This window comes from Marmota flaviventris, chromosome 13 (assembly GCF_047511675.1).
Source record: "Marmota flaviventris isolate mMarFla1 chromosome 13, mMarFla1.hap1, whole genome shotgun sequence".
Lineage (NCBI taxonomy): Eukaryota > Metazoa > Chordata > Mammalia > Rodentia > Sciuridae > Marmota > Marmota flaviventris.
This window is the reverse complement of record NC_092510.1, coordinates 18,773,538-18,789,779: the sequence shown is the minus strand read 5'-3', so window position 1 is coordinate 18,789,779 and position 16,242 is coordinate 18,773,538. Positions and strand designations below refer to the sequence as shown.

At 32.9% G+C, this 16,242-nt stretch overlaps 1 protein-coding gene across 3 annotated transcripts in view; it reads right to left on the bottom strand.

The window, feature by feature from the left end:
* The window catches only part of LOC139701552 (intermembrane lipid transfer protein VPS13A-like), a 99,412-nt gene that overhangs the window by 22,511 nt on the left and 60,659 nt on the right, over window positions 1–16,242 (bottom strand). The window contains exons 9-10 of one of the 3 annotated variants that reach the window (XM_071600496.1): window positions 11,749–11,807; window positions 8,966–10,569 (exon numbers count right to left, since the gene is read on the bottom strand). The exons of 1 other annotated variant lie outside the window; for it this stretch is intronic. In XM_071600496.1, coding sequence (XP_071456597.1) covers window positions 11,785–11,807 — 23 coding nt within the window. In that variant the 3' untranslated portion in view covers window positions 8,966–10,569; window positions 11,749–11,784. Of the gene's footprint in view, window positions 1–8,965; window positions 10,570–11,748; window positions 11,808–16,242 lie in introns of those variants that run through there. One more of the 3 variants, XM_071600493.1, reaches the window with a different exon arrangement.

Here is a 16,242-nt window from a genome sequence, read left to right as displayed (position 1 = left end):
TGTTCCCTTTCTTCTTGCTTTGAAGACAAGGAACAAATGCTTGCTGAATGTGGAATTTGACCTAACAGTTCACTGCTTTAACACCTTCACAGAGTCAAGACAGTTGGAACAAATGTAAGCTAAGTTCTGTAGAGTAGCAGTTCTCTTGGCAACTGTGAATAAGGCTGCAAGTGAAAACCCTTTTATGCTTTTTTGCATGATATATCTAATATATCTCAGTGTGGGAGGATGAATACTATGTAATAGATCAGGAAAAGAAAAAAAATGACACACTCTCCCTAGATAACCTGAAAAATTATAAGATGGTTCTTGACACCTACAAGATTGACCCAATAATTTAGGGTTGTCTTCTTTGTACTCCTTCAGTTATATCAAATTAACCACAACAACATAAAAAGCCTAGTGTGGTGGCCACACTGTAATTCCAGGGTTTCAGGAGGTGAAGGCAGGATGATCTAGCAACTTAGCAAAAACCCTGTTTCAAAATAAAATGAAAAGGGCTGGGGATGGAGCTCAGTGGTAAAGTGCTTGCCTAGTGTGCATAAAACAAACCTAACATTTATTGATCACCTACCACATAACCAACACTAAACTTAATTATTACACCAATATTAAAAATCTTGTGCTGTTTTCTACTTTATTGAAATGGACACTGAGCTCCAGAAAGAATTTCTGGAAATTCTGGAAAGAATAATTTCCCACAAAGTATCACAGCTGGTAAAAGACTGCACCAGGACACAAAGGGAGCTACATCTAACTATAAAATGTCTATTCTTGGACATAACAAAAATATACATACATTAACAAAGACTGAATATCATATTTGAAATTTTTTGACATTTATGAGAATTGCACTTATGAATAAAATCATGGGGCTTGGGTTGAGGCTTCGTGGTAGAGCGCTTGCCTGGCACGACTGAGACACTGGGTTCCATCCTCAGTACCTCATAAAAATAAATAAAATAAAGGTATTGCGTCCATCTACAACTAAAAAAAAATTAGAGTAAAATCATAGTCTTACAAAGTAAGAACTTAAAATCACCACATATTTCCCTTTAATTTTCATTATCCATACATAGTTTATGATTCAATTTACATGATATTCTAGAATAATAAAATTAATCTGTAACTTCATAAAGCAGATCATGGATTGTCTGCATAGAGGTGGGAGATAAGGAGGGATGTATTACAAAAGGATCTGAGAAGATTTAGGGGAGAGAAATATGTTTATTATCTTGATTGTGGTGACAGTTTCATGAGAATCTATACATGTTAAAACTTCTCAAATTAAGTATTTGCAATTTGTCATATGTTGGTTTTACCTCAATTAAACTGTTTAAAATACTTTGCTTATATAGTGGGATTCAGTTCTATACCTCAATATTTTAAAAAACTTAATGGTTTTGGTGATTTGTGTAATATAATAAATGCCCAACAAATGATAACTTTACTCTTATTGAAGATTAAACTGAAAGAATGTCAAAAAAATAAAATAAAAGCGAAGAATTACTTGCTGTATCTATCAAAAAAGAACTTTGCATTAGATACCAGTGGCATTTTTAATAGGTCCATTAACACTTTCATATACTAAAATCTATAATCATTATAAATAAATATCCATTCACTGAATTCAGGACATTGCCATTAGAAGCTGGAAATGCTCCCAAGATGAGAAAAGCATTAACTTCTTTGGCTATCTCCTCTTCCCCAAAGCAAGGACTATTTCTCCATAAGATTCATCCTTTTCTTTCTGTGTTCTTCTCTGCACACACTATCCCGGGACTAATATTTTGAAGTTTCAACTTTCACTTGTATATTTTGATGACTTTCTGATTTATTGTTCCGGCTTTCTCATTCACCTGAATTCTAATCTCTTAATATGAACTGCCTCTTTGTAAATATAACTCAGTGAGATACAAGATGTTCTTCTCATACCATGTCAACATTAATACACTCATACCCTATAATTCATAAAATGAAAGGGGGGTAATGTTCTTGAATGTTTCATCCACTAGCCTTCTGGGGCTTCCTTCACTGGCCATATGTCCCCCAAATTTTGAACATATTTGGATTAATTATTACACTCACTCATAGTAACCTCATCTGTGTTGACAATTGTATTCCTAACATGCATACAAAATTATTCAAGGTGTAAAGGGCGGACTAAAGTTCAAAAGGTAATTTACTAGGAAATTAAAATAAGAGCACTTACTTGGGAGTCAGTCAATAACTTCCATAAGCTCTACATGATACACATTTTTGAAGCCCTAAATCTACCAAGTGATTTAACTAGGTATTTCAATACTATCCCCTTTGATTTTGACAATCAAGATAGAAATCAATGCTATATGAGCACATGGAACAACAACCCTGTGTAAGGTGATTATTCTCTCCATTTCAGACATGAAAATTCAAGTAGTTAAATAACTTGTCCCAGGTCACATACAGGAAGTGACAGTGCTAGAATTGAATACAGGTCTACTGACTTTAAGATACATATTTATTGTATTATGCCATGTTGGGCCTGTTCCTGTCATTTTCTAAAGTCACTTTAATCTGAACTCAATTTTCTCATTAAAAAACAAAAGAAAGAAAGGGTGTTACAAGTGTTCCTCTGAGAGGAACAGAAGTCATTAGAAAAATGTGCTGTGAGGCATTTTTCTAAGTTCCTGTACATATACCCAACATGATTCCAGTATGGTCCTACATTCCATTGTCCCAACCCCTGTTGAGAATACCTGGCTTTTCTCATGTTATACATGAGATAGTAAATTATTTGAAGGTATTCTGTAAAGAAATATATTGCAAACCATATAGTAACCACTTAAAAAATAAAAAAAGTAGAGAAATAATCCAATAAAGGATATAAGATGAAATCATAAAAATTATTCAGCTAATCCAGAAGAAAATAAGAGGGAAAAAAGAACAAAATAATAAACAAGACAACCAAAAACCAAGTGCTAATACAGTGGAATCCAATCCAACCATATTAATGACATAAAATATAAACACACAAATGAAAAGGCAGATCGTCAAATCACATAATAAAAGACCAAATTAAATATTGCTCACAAAAAATCCCCTTTAAATGACACAGATAGGTTAAAGTGATAGAAAATACAAACCATGCTATATTGACATCAGACAAAACAGATTTTAAAGCAAAAAATATTATCAAAAATAAAGAGGGTGGGCTGGGGATGTGGCTCAAGTGGTAGCGCGCTCGCCTGGCATGCGTGCAGCCTGGGTTCGATCCTCAGCACCACATACAAAGATGTTGAGTCTGCCGAAAACTAAAAAATAAATATTAAAAAAATTCTCTCTCTCTCCTTAAAAAAAAAAAACAAAGAGGGTCATTATAATATGATAAAGGAATCACTTCATCAAGAGAATGCAGCACTCTCAAATTCAACCTTAAATGCACCTATTATGAGAACTCCAAAATACATAAAGCAAAACCTGATTAATTTGAAAGAGGAAAGGTACTCAAATAAACTTACATAGAGGGAGATTTTAATACTTCTTTCAAATTGATATAACAAATAGACATCAGTAAAGACAGAAAAACAAAAAGTTGAACAAACTATCAATCAATTTGATCTAACTTTTTTAGGACACTCCACCGAACAATAGCAGAAATATATACCCTTGTCTGCTATACAGAGAACATTTACCAAGACAGACCATACTCTTATTGTCTTAACAATAGCCTAACTAATCTTTATAAATTTCAAAGAATTTAAATCTTATAAATTAAGTTGTCTGATCAAAACAGAATTAAATTAGAAATCAATAACAGGACTGTAGATGTAATTCAGTGATAGAACATTTATTTGCCAGGAAAGGCCCTAGGTTTGATTGATCCCCAGCACCACAATGGAAAAGTTAAAATAAAATAAGGAGAAGAAGAAGAAAGAAATCTGTAACAGAGAATCGCAAAATATTTGGAAACTGAATGATACAATTCTAACTCATTGGTCAAAGAAGAAATAAAACAAAAACAGGAAAATGATGAAAATGGAGATCATCAAGTCAAGCAAAATAAGCCAAATTAAAAAAAAAACAAAAAACTGTCACATGTTTTCTCCCACATGCAGAATCTAGAAAAAATAAAAAGACAACATAAGAGGAGGAGGACTATTAGAGAAGGGAAAGGGATACCTCAGGGAAGGGGTTGTTAAAAGGGATAAGACATAGTAATAGGGAGGGTGGGTATGTTCAAAGTACATTATATGCATATATAAAAACTTCACAAAGGAAAACATTATTTTGTACAATGAATATATATTATGAAATAAAATTGTTTTTTAAAAGAGAAAAAGGAAAATTAAACTTTATTTGAGTGGAATGAAAATGACAACATTTGGGGCGGGGCGGGTACCAGGAACTGAACTCACAGGAACTTAACCACTGAGCCACATCCCAAACCCTTTTTTATACTTTATTTTGAGACAAGGTCTTGCTAAGTTGCTTAGGGACTCACTAAATTGCTGAGACTGACTTTGAACTTTCAATCCTCCTGCCTCAGCCTCCTGAGCCTTTGGGATTATAAGCCTGCACTACTGCACTCAGCTAAATACTATAAATTGTAAGAAGCAGAACCCTCTCCATAAACATGAGTTCAGAAAAAAGGATTAAATTATTTGATCTATTTTATGTCACTAAAATCAGGAATTAAGATTAAAAGAGAATTATAAATTCATAAAATATTAGAACTAGAAGAATTCTAGAAATATTTCGAAAATCTGTAAACACATGGAATTTACAGAAGAAATAATTTCAGGAAGAACATATGACTTGCTTAATAGGAATCAATAGTGAATTTTATTTAAATGAGCAGTCTCTGTTAATAGCTATATAATATAAATATCTGAGTTCCTTAAATGCATATTTTCACCTAATAAAAGTATATAACGTGTTTTACAAAACAGATATACAAATTTCTTCATCTTCTATATGGTTAATGTGGGCATTCTGTGCTTTGAAACTAAGTTTTCCATGGTTACACACAACAGCATAATGGTTAAAAGTGCTAAATTCTCCATCTATATTGCCTGACTTATGCCCTGACTTTACCACAACTAGTAGCCGTGATACTAGAAAAGTATTTGGATTCCTTAGTTTTCTCAAGTGCAAAATAAAAATAACTGTAAAATGATAATAAATAGTTCCTGCCTGCTAGAGTGATTAGGATTATACAAGCTACTGCCTTTTGTAGGCTTACAACTATATCTGATGCATCAAAAAACTCAAAAATTAACAACTATTACACAGCATCAATTTATAATTGCTGAAGTTTAGTAGATAAGACATCAACATGAATTTTTTAATTAGATGACATAAATTAAAATGGGATACCATCACAGAAGAAGGAGTTGCTTCCAACTCACAAGTGTTATAAAAAGTTTACAAGTTATTTAAGTTATTTCAAAGTTAATGTCAAAACAAAGCTAAGGCAATTTCTTTTCAAAGCAAGAAATAATGATCCTATGAAAAATTACATAAAGTGTTTTGGGATCAACCAACAAAATTAATAATATTATATTTCAGATGATATGGAAGTTACATGTTAGTGTTGTTCTGTTGCCTTCAATTATTCCTGATTATGAGCTCCATTCAACCAGAATTATGAATTTAAATATTGTGTCTTAAAAAAACATAACATTTATTTCTAAATTTGTTTTTAAATGACTAAAAGGCAACATCCAGCAATATAGCACTAGAAAAATTTCCATTTGGTATAAGAAAACAACAGAATAAATGTAGAACGCATTTCACATATTTTTTAGTTTATGCAACTTCAATGCTTTCAACACTGCATACATTACTAAAAGCACAAAAATAGATGCTGTACTATCAAATTGTAAAGAATACCAAATTGATATAATTATACTTTAAAATTTCTTCCAAGTATCAAAAGTACAAGTTTCTTGTTTTTTCTTTAATTAAAAGTCTTATAAGTTTCTTGTATGTTTGAAAGAATAAGAAAAACAAGTATAGTTTTACAAAGTATCTCAAAATTTCACATTTTAATGAAAACTACTATTTGTAATCCATGTTCTTTTTGACACTGAGGCTAGAAGCCTCCTTAGCCGTTCTGAATGAGGATGTGCCTTAATCAATACGACAAAATAGAATAAGCCTGTCTTACTTTAAGCTACTGTGTAAGAACTAAGTAGGTGATTAGATTTACTACACCTTTAATACTATAACTGAAATTTCATCCATAATTTATCTATTTGTAAAACAACCTTTCTCTTCTCTTCATACAATACTCAAAATTATGAGGAGGTCTGTGATTGTGGCACATGAAGGCAATGAAACAGATTAGTTAGACAAAGACAGAAAGCATGAAAGAACCCCTAGCACCACTTGTTCCTCTGTGCTGCCTCTCAGCCACCATCCATCCTCCAATGAACCAGCAGAAAATCAAACTTCTCATTGTGTATGCTGTCTTCTAAGATTTTGCAATAAACTAGACCAACCAGCAGCATTTACCATCTGAAGGGAGCAAGCCCAGAAAAATACTTAAACTTGGTTTGAGTACTAATGGGTCATTAACTGAGTCTACATGCCAACCGAAACATGAAAACATAAGCCCAGAACGAAATGCATAGGTGGCTTTGAAGAGTGAGGTCAGGAATATTGTCATCACCATATATTTAGCTAGAGGTTTACCATTTACAAAGTATCTTCACATAAAATTATTTCAATATTGATAGCAACAGTATTTTTATTCTTACTCTGTTGCAGGCAGAGATTAAAAAAGGTTGGGAGACTTGACAGAGGTCACTTTAACAACTAGTTGAGCAGGAACTTAACTTCTATCTTCCTCAAATCTAACAGCAGAAACTAAATTTAGCCCTTCAGCTACCCTGTTATATCCCATATAAAAGAGGAAGCAGTTTTCATATCAAAGTCAGTAATTACTTCTATAAACTATATACTCTTCTATAACTGCCTTTACTAATCCCATTCCTTCTTTTACTTCTTTACCTCCTTTAATTACATCTTATCTTCAGATGACCTGAGAAGTCAAAAAACATTTTGTCCTTTTAAATCATTCAGATCCTGTTCTGCATAACCAAAGAATATCCCTGGATCAAAACTGAATCCAACAAATATAAAGTATTTTTATCTATATGAATTCACTATCATCCCATTAACCCTATGATACAAGTAGTCCTGTTTTCCAGATTTCCAGCACACAGCATTAGTCCATCAATAGGATGTATAGTCCTGTTGATAGAAAACCCTCATAGTAAAGTCAAAGAGTGTGCTTCTGTAAATATTTTTCTGAAAGCCATCAGCATGAAAGAAACTTTTCGGAAGAGGCAGGGAAGGGGGGCAGAGATCAGGAAGCATTTTTTAAAAGGAGACCTGATTTGTTCTGTTGAGTAGAAAAAGTACCTAAGGAGTGAAAGAGCTGCTATAGAAATGAGAAGACAGGAGGTTGGGAACAAAACTTAATTCACAAAATCTAACCCAAATGAAAAATGTGTAGTAAAACGATCACAGCACATGTAAAAATCAACCTTGGCTTTTCCCTGTGTTGCCAAACTGATACTGAAATCTACTTGGGCTGTGTGTTCTTGTTGTTGTCAGTGATAATGAAGTACATGCACGTGTATACCTTAAAAGTGGAGACCTAAACTCAATAGCAGAAATGCTAAGGCAATTCTGTCCTGGCATGGCGTGGAGCTTCCCAACCATACAGAATTTTGAGTTTAAAATAGAAAGGTTTTTAATTGCTAGACAGTGATGGAAAAACACTCTGCCTTATCAGAAGCATCCTTTCTCCACTCTTTCAGTCTACAGGGAATAAAAATTGATTCTCAAATGATTTATAGATCAAATTCAACAACTTGCATCATTATGTTAGTTAAGAATTCTCTATATTGTCAGATTCATTATTTCACAATTCTGACTAGTTTTTGTTATTTGCTTAGAAGGTAAGTAATGCATTTTGTACAGTGAAGAAATATTATTCAAAAAAAGAGACAATGACTAAAAAATATCTGCTCTGTTGTGTGTAAAGTACCTGCTATAAATAAGAAATGTCGGGGGGTCAATAGTTTTTTTTTATAAAAATGGTTGTAAGAGGAGAAATGTCTTTCAGAAATGTGACTTCAGAATGTAATTCCTATATGCCTCAATGGACAATTACAATTGAGCTATATTTAAACACACACACACACAAAAAATAGTAGTATTTTTCTTAGAAAAATAAAATAGAAAACTGAAAATTGTCAACCCTGGGAAGATAAAAGATGAAAAGAGACATTATGTCCTTATTGCAGGACTATATTATTGTCTAGTCAGACTAAATGGAATCTCTGAATGAATACAGACTATTTTTCTAACATCCATGTAACACAATGAATAAAAATGCTAATAATTCTATTGAGCGGCTATGAAGGAACTGAAGCTCTCCACACACTGACGCAAGAATGGAAAATGGTATAACCACTTCAGAAAGCCACTTTTGAAGTTAATTCTGAAGTTACTTCTGAAGGTAAACATATTTAAGCATACAACCCAGCATTTTCACTCCTACATGTTTGTTTATCCAAGAATAAATGAAAACATTGTCTGAACAAAGACTTGGAAACAAACCTTCATAGCATTTTGTTCATAAAAGGTAAAAACTGGATAAAAGAAAACACTGGTGAGAAGGAATTCTAATCACCAATTAAAAAAATAACTATTCATACATACACAATATGGATGAATTTTGACAACATTATGATGAGCAAAAAAAAAAAAGACCAAAAGAGCATATCTCATTTTATTGTGCCATGATGTATCATGCTTCACAGATAAAGTGCTTTTTACATATTAAAGGTTTGTGGCAACACTTTATAGAAGAAGTTGTTTGTCTAACAGTTCTGATGATAGAATTTTTTAACAATATAGTATTTTTAAATTAAGGTATGTAAATTTTTTAGATCTAATACTACAGCATGCTTAAAAGACTATAATGTAAACACAACTTTCATGTGCATTGGGAAACCAAATGGTTCATATAACTCACTTTATTACAGTATTTGCTTTAATGTGGTGGACTGGAATCAAACCCATAGTATCTCCAAGGTATGTCTGACTCCACTTATATAAATTCTAGAAAACAAAAATCTCATCTACAGAGACAGAAAGCAGATGAGTGTTTGCCTGGGGCTGGAGATCAGAAGTGGATATGATGTTAAGTAGAGGCACAAGTTAGCTTCAGTGAGTATAAAAATATTCTGTCTTTATTGTGGTGGTAATTACATAAATAGAAATTTTAAAAACTGAACTGGACACCTTAAAAAGGGTGTATCTTATGTACAGCATATTTTATAGCATGTACACTTTAACTAAAATTATTTTTAAAAAACATTTGAAAGTAATACATTTAGAACAAAGAAAACAGTATATACACTATACTTCCTGCAGCGCTTATATCATGTTAAGGGTATGGTGTTTACCTTTATGAACATTATAAAGGAAACTAGGGCCGAGGGTGTAGCTCAGGGAGTAGAGCACTTGCCTAGCATGTGTAAGGCCCTGGAAAAATTAAAGAAAATTAGGAGGGTAAATTGAACAGTTATTTGATTGTAATTGGCAATAAAATCATATAGGAGAAATGCTTATATATTTGGACTGATGACAAGAAGATAAAAGAGACATCATTGCTTTCACGTGCCTGAAAAGATCCCCCTCCAAGGGAAAGAAACATACTTCTACTGGGTGAAAGTTACATACACACAGAATTTATTCTCAACATATAAAAGACAAAGCTATTCTATTTAGGGTTCAAATTACACTTGTTGAATATTTACCATCTCCCATGTAAATGGAGTAAATGGAATGTGAGCTTTCTAATAAAGTAGTTATGGAGCTGTTGCTGTTGAACTCCTTTTGTCAGCCTTACTAGAGAAGGTACTAGAATAATTAATTAAATGGTCTCTAAAATCTCTTTTACAGTAAATTCTGCTCCTGTTATATAACTTGAAGTAAAATTTCATTATCTCAAAGTATTGAACTTTATGGTGGCTGTTAGTACTATGCACTTCATATTTCAGTATTTAAAAAATGTTTTTGATTAAATTGAGCTTCACCTTTAAAAACGTAACTGTTCATCATTAATACATCTGAGGCAGAGTTCTTGTTTATTATAAATCAGCTAATAGTAAAATTCTTCCGTATTGGAAAAAAAATACACTTTAGAATGATTTACTTTCTGATAAAATTTCAAGTATTGCCTAAAAGAAAACTGTTGACAAAGAAAATGTGGCAAGCAAGTTTCTAATAAAGGTAAATGAATGGCCTGGACAATAGTGGTTTTTCTATTTGTTTGGGTTGGGGAGAGTCCCTAATATGTAGCAAGAATGACAAAAAATAAAGTTAAGACATCATCAGGTAGATACTAATGATAAAGTATGGGACAGGTGAAAGTAAAGAATGAAGGTTATGTAATGCATGTTAATCACCTGCCTTCACATTTATTCTCCACTTTCCTTTTCCAAGAAGACAATTACTCATTTGGGGATCCAAAAGTTCCAAAGAAGTTACCTTCATCATTGTCTCCTGGAATGAAACATACAAACCAGATACAACACTACTGAGATGGAAATATGATCTCCACTGGTCAAACCAGAATAAATATTGGGACATTTATTAAATATACAGAGGCAAATACTCTTTTTCTAAGTGAAAGTAAACATGGAAATAATAATAGTTAAGAGCTAGTAAAAGCCTTATCAGGAGCACCAGAATGAAAGCAACACCAGAAAGCCAAAACAAAAAACAGAAGTCACTGAATTGCTGTATCATTTCCAAAGTAGTTCTTTGAAGTTACATGAGCTAATATATTCATTAGTAGCTTAAGTTTATGAGTCAGTTTTTTATCTTTTTATTATTTGCAATAAAAATTACAGAAAGGAAGACAGACTAAAATATATGTCAATAATACTCAAAACCGGTTTTGAAATTTATAGCTAAAGCTACAAATTAAAAGTAATTCTGGTGTTAATGACATAATAATCTAAGTCCCCATTCATTGAGCATCTTTCATTTCTCTATGCGGATTTTTCTTCCTTCCTTCCTCCCTTCTTACCTCTTTCCCTTCTCTCTCTCTCTCCCCCTACCCCCTTGCTCTCTCGCTCTCTTTTTTCTTTTCTTCCCCCACCCCAGAGTTGGGGATCAAATACTCAGGGCCTTGTTCATGCTCAATAAGCTCTCAATCACCATGCTGTAGCTCCAGCATGGCTAATTCTTATAAGCATTTAAAATTTTTAAATGTTTTTAGATTCATTTCAACCACCTAATCAATATCCATGCCAGATTTAATGGGTTCAGCAAACAATTCTTGAATTGGTGAGGTGAAAACAGTTAAATGCCACCTCTATTCTCAGACTACCACAATCAACCAGGGGCTGGTCAAAGAGAAATCAACTCCAGGATTCAGGGTGGTCAGCTCCACAAAGATGACACAAGTATAGAGAACATGATGGCAGCCTCAAAGACTCCCACTATTCTTAGACCTCATTCCAGGTCCCAAATAAATAAAAACCCTGAGGATACAAAATACAGAATTTCTAGCAACCAAACTAAAGTTATCGATGGCAAAACAACTAAAAGAAGGCTGTCATTAAAAGTCAAGAAACCAAGAATTAATTTGGCTTGTCATATGAAATATTTCAGTTAAAAACTACAGAGAAAAAAAATTAAATACTGGTAAGAAAAGACTTAATTGGTCTCACTTACCACTCTGAGATTTTGAGAACCATTGCAGATTCCAGTCTACATTCCTCTGATAAAAATCTCTGAATAAAAAGAAATAGGAAGCTGTCTTTGGTGGACTTCAGATACAAAATTACTTCAATTTCATTTTTCTAAATACTATTTAAGTAAGAGAAAAATCTCAAATATCCACAAGGTCTATGGAATTTTTTTTTAGTAGGGCAATACCATCTCAAACATGGGGAGAAAGAATGATAAGTATAATACATGATTGAGGGTCTTATTAATTAAAAACGAAATTATATATCCAAGTTTCTTAATAAGGAAATAAAAAATAAGCAATGTTTATGTTCTTCAGTTCTATGAATGAGTTCTCATCTATAATTGGTCTATCTTTTAAATAAATGTATACACACATACATATTATATTTAAGGTGAATTTATGGTGAGCTTTAGTCACAAAGCGACAATATCAGTCCCAAATTAAGATAAAAAATTTAGGTAGAATCAGAGTATAAGGCTTATTTTAGAAAGTAACAGAAGTTAGTGAGACAGTTTTGTGTTCTTTTAGAAGATTCCATACTGCTTATCAAAAGTAATCAAACAAAAAAATAGAAACATGGCAGGATAAAAGGGCCAAAGCAATTTTATTTTATATTTATATGACTATGAATATCTTCAATGAACCTGTATTGCTTTTATATTCTGAAACATAAAATTATTTTTAAATGGGCCCACACAGGCAGAAAGACCTTATGATCCAATATTTTTAAATATAAGAGGCCTACCTTCCCTATGTGAGACAAAGTTAATGCCTTCTTAAATAATGGGCTACTTTAAGTACCTTGACAATTTCATCACCACCAGAATGACTTTTAGATATTTTAACAGTTTAACTTGCCACATTATAGTCTATTTAAAATGTCTAGAGCTTGCTAAGCTTCTTGGAGGGTATAAACTGATGTTTTCTTAATCAAAAAATTTCAACCATTTTTCCTTAAATATTATGCTCCATTCTCATGATATTCTCCTGCTGTAACTCCAATTATACATATGCTAGGTCAGTAGTTCTCTGGATTTTTGCTCATTTTTCTTCAACCTTTTTTCTCTAGGTTCTTCAGACTGAGTAAATTTTATTGATGTACATCACATTCATTGCTTCTTTAAAACATTTTATTAGAGATGGTAAAACCAATAAAATTTTAATTATAATTATTGTTCTCCCCAGGTATAAATTTCCATTTAGCTTTCTTTATAGTTTCCATTTCTCAGCCAAAATACTCAACCTGTTCACTGATGAAGATCACAGATTTTTCACTCTGCTTGCTTGGCTTATTTTTGTGTTTCAGTCCTTGTATAATACATAAGCCTCTGAAGATCAACATCCAGGTTATCTCAAAATCTGTTTCTGTTGACTTCATTTCCTCTCAACTACAGGTTCCATTTTTTATTGGTTCTTTTACAGGTCTAGTAATTTTTTATTATATATGGAACATTATAATTTTAAAAAATGAAGAAATCTTGGTTCTGTGCTATGATCCTATGAAGACTGGTAAGTGACTCTTATTCTCAAGCAGTACAATTGGCTGTACACTTTTGAGTTACGGATGTTTTGAAAGGCCCAAGGTATTTCTTACAAACTCCTCCAGTTTGGCAGTATTAAATTTCTGCCTCCTGTTTATTGCAGAGTTCTATCCAGTTTTAATCTTATTAAGCCTTACTCTGGGATGCTGCTATGATTTGCATGGGTCCACTCCAAAATTTAGTATTAATATCAGTGATGATATTAAGAGGTGAGGATTTTAAGAGGTAACTAGGTCATGAGGAATCTCCTCATGGTTGTGATTAAGAACTACACAAAATTCAGCTCTCTAGCGCTTCCACCTTTCGACAACTTTTGCTGTAAGGACACAGCATCCTCCCCTCTGGAGGCCAAAGAATTGAAGGTGCCATCTTGGAAGTAGGAGCAGCCCTCACCAGGAAACTAAACCTCTGGTGCCTTGGTCTTCAACTTCTTAGTTTACAGAAGTGTGGGAAAATAAAATCCCATTTCTTAAGAATTACTCAGTCCCAAGTATTTTGTAACAGCATTAAAATTTACTAAGGCAGAGGTCCTTACTCTTAAACTAGGGACTTTCCTGATTCTCAACTGGTCAGCTAGCAGGATCATAACATCTCTGTACTTTGTTTGGGACAGAGTTCCAATGTCTACTGGAAACCTTTAACACAGACATGATCAAATCACTAGTAGACACTCTCTGGCAAGCTCACACAGTCTCATTTGGAACCTATCTACACAATCCTTCATTAAAGGACTCAAGGGGAACCCAACTTTAAATTCTGAACCCCCACCCTCTCTTTTCTCATGCCTTACTCCAGATATCCGATGCCTCAATAACCCCAAACTCTGATTTTTGCCTTCTCAGTCGAAAGGTGTCATTATTTCTGCTTATACTTCAGGTCCTTGTCACAATACAGGAAACTGCCCTTAGTCGCAGGCGGAGAACAAGTGGGGTTCTTCTTATAAATGGCTTCTTGCACTGCCTATTGTCCAATTCCTAAAGACAGTTGCCTCAAATATTTTGTCAATTTTATTAATTGTTTGTGGCAGGAGAATTAACCCATTACCAGTTATTCCACCAAGGTCAGTAACAGAAGTTCTTCCCCATATTAATTTAAACTTTTCTTGTTTTCTCTCAGTCTCAATTTATATTTCACTTGTCTCTTCATGCCCAATGTGTACATTTTATGAGCCTGAGGTTCAATTTGTACATAGTGCTAAATGATCTTGGTAAAATATCTTAGATCTTATAATGATGATGGAAAGCATTATCATGAGTTTTATAGTTTCTGAAGTATAGCAAAATTATTTAAAATTGATTTTTAAAGTATCCTCCCATACTTATTTGCCTTTTTCATAAACAAAACAGCATAAGAAACATATTATCGATAAATGGATGCCTTATTACCTTTAACATTATTTTCTTGTTAGAGTATGTTTGCCTATTTTTATTCAAGTTAAAATAAGAATAGAAAAATAAGAAAACCTCAAGTTATCAGAATTCTCCTTACTTTCCAATTTTTTAAATTAGTTTGATCTCACTGCCGTAAGTGTAAATGACTATCTATATTTAGGAGCATAGAAACAACTACTAGATAAACCATGAGCAATTTGAATGACAAATTGATGTAAATATATATAAGTTTTAATTAAAAATATTTTCACAAAATGGAAGGTTCCACAAATGAAGTATATGCTTTTTGAATATGGACTTTTCAATTGACTTAAGATACTAAAGATGTTCATTCAAACAAATGACTAGAAATAGCACCAACTTACCCATTAGATATTAGGGACCATAATTCTTTCAGGAACCCAAAAACATGTTTGAATTTATTTAATTTACTTTAAAATAAGTAGATTCTACAGTGTGCGGCCCTAGGTATCTTTCTACTAGACTGAATGAGGTATTATTCCCTCCAGGTTCTCAGAGGTACTCATCCATCCCTAACCTTTTCCCTAGTCTTTTTGGTGTAGATGAACTGCACCATTTGCAATTATTTGGCAAACCAAGAACTAGAAGATACTGGACAAATGGTACAATGATAAATAGATATCTCTGTGGGCTCTTTTAAGCTACTGTGCAGATGTTATCTTCACATATGCTACACAACTATTTTATATTTATTTTCTACACTAGAAGTGAACTTGATGTCTCTTCCCATTTCTATATATCTCTTTGAAGCAGCCTATCATCACAAGTTCCTGTTTAAGCAGTGGCTTCCAACCCACAGCCCACTTGTAGAGCCAAGATGAGAATCACACTGAGAACCCACAGTGTCTCAATTTCTCCTTAGATGACTTAGGCTACTAGTTTCACTGACTTTTCCAGGTCCTCTGAATTACTTATTCATAGTTGTTCAAGCAAGTGCTTCCTATATTCAAATCATCACGGCTTCATGGCATATGTATTAATAGTGACCAAAGTTACAAACAAAATCTTCATTGAGAAAAGTGATTTAAGAGAATTATTTTTCCATTGATATTCAAAAGAATTTTTACTTATAAATATAATACTTGGAATATATAAAAGCAGAGCAATCTGGATCAAAGCTTGGAATAAAAGAGAATAGCATGGCTAAATCTAACCATGAACCTCCTAAAATCCATTTGCTTCATGGAAATTTAGTGAGTTTAATCAGAAAGCCGAGGTCTTCATTTTAGCCCCCAAATCTTAGTAATAAAAAAACTTTTTCCTTAATTTTAGTCTCAATTTCTTCATAAATAATATAGACATATAAACATAAGCCCTGGCAATCTCCAAAGTATTATTACCATGAAATAAACAATTTGCTTCAAAAACATTTGGTAAAAAAATTTTTTCAGGGATTTTTTTAGTGGCAGAGCACTTCCCTAGCATGTGTGAGGCACTGGGTTTGATCTTTAGCACCACATAAACATAAAATAAAGGCATTCTGCCCGTCTATAGCTACAAAAAAAAAAAAAAAAAAAAAAAA